Raw genomic sequence first — 796 nt, forward strand, 5'->3', positions numbered from 1 at the left:
AGCCTGAATTATCCGACTTGATGCCGGTGCCGGTGATGCCGGTCTGGCTGGCGCGAATAGGCGTGATCGCAATTATATGTCCGACGTGTTTCTATCAGCCCCTCAAATAATTCAATAACAAGCTCATTGAGTACGTATAATTATATATATTATTTTATTAGCATATCTTTTCTACTTTTAAAAAAATACATTTTTTAAATGATTTTAATATTTTCTCGTTTAGATATGTATATATGTTCTCCAATCTAACCTAACCCAACTTGTAATTTATTTTTTTTCTTTAAATAATTTTATTTGTCATTATGCCTGTATATATTATTTCATTTCTAATTTTTTACTTTGTTTTCTCTTCAAACATCAAAGACATCAACAAGTGCACATTTTCTCTCCTATTATTTATTAGCAATAAGAGATTTAGAAGTAAAAAAGTGTCTATTTTTTCTATTTTTTAAGTTTTGTGTGCTACTATTACATATTTGAACTATTGAGGTTTGTGTGATTTTTATACATTTATATATTTGTTCTTTTTTTTCAGTAATACATTTAGCAAATGATAAATATAACGCTTACAGAAATGGAGCCATTAAAAATACATTTAGATTCTTTAGAGATGGCTGGAAAAATGGTAGATAAGCATATTATTGCAGACAGTAACTTTCCATCTTTAATTAATCTTATGCGATACAATGTGCAAGGTAAATTATATATATATATATATATATATATATATATATATATATATATATATATATATATAAAGAAAAATTAATTTGTCATAAAACACACACACACACAC

General features: G+C 26.1%; 1 protein-coding gene across 5 annotated transcripts in view; it reads left to right on the plus strand.

The window, feature by feature from the left end:
• The window catches only part of LOC115244676 (nuclear pore complex protein Nup155), a 9,168-nt gene continuing 8,372 nt past the window's right edge, over positions 1-796 (plus strand). For 3 of the 5 annotated variants that reach the window (XM_029822535.1, XM_029822536.1, XM_029822540.1), the window contains exons 1-2: positions 1-130; positions 536-695. In XM_029822535.1, coding sequence (XP_029678395.1) covers positions 551-695 — 145 coding nt within the window. In that variant the 5' untranslated portion in view covers positions 1-130; positions 536-550. Of the gene's footprint in view, positions 131-464; positions 490-535; positions 696-796 lie in introns of those variants that run through there. The other 2 variants (XM_029822539.1, XM_029822537.1) reach the window with 2 other exon arrangements.

This window comes from Formica exsecta, unplaced genomic scaffold, assembly GCF_003651465.1.
Source record: "Formica exsecta isolate Colony F162 unplaced genomic scaffold, ASM365146v1 scaffold828, whole genome shotgun sequence".
Taxonomy (NCBI): domain Eukaryota; kingdom Metazoa; phylum Arthropoda; class Insecta; order Hymenoptera; family Formicidae; genus Formica; species Formica exsecta.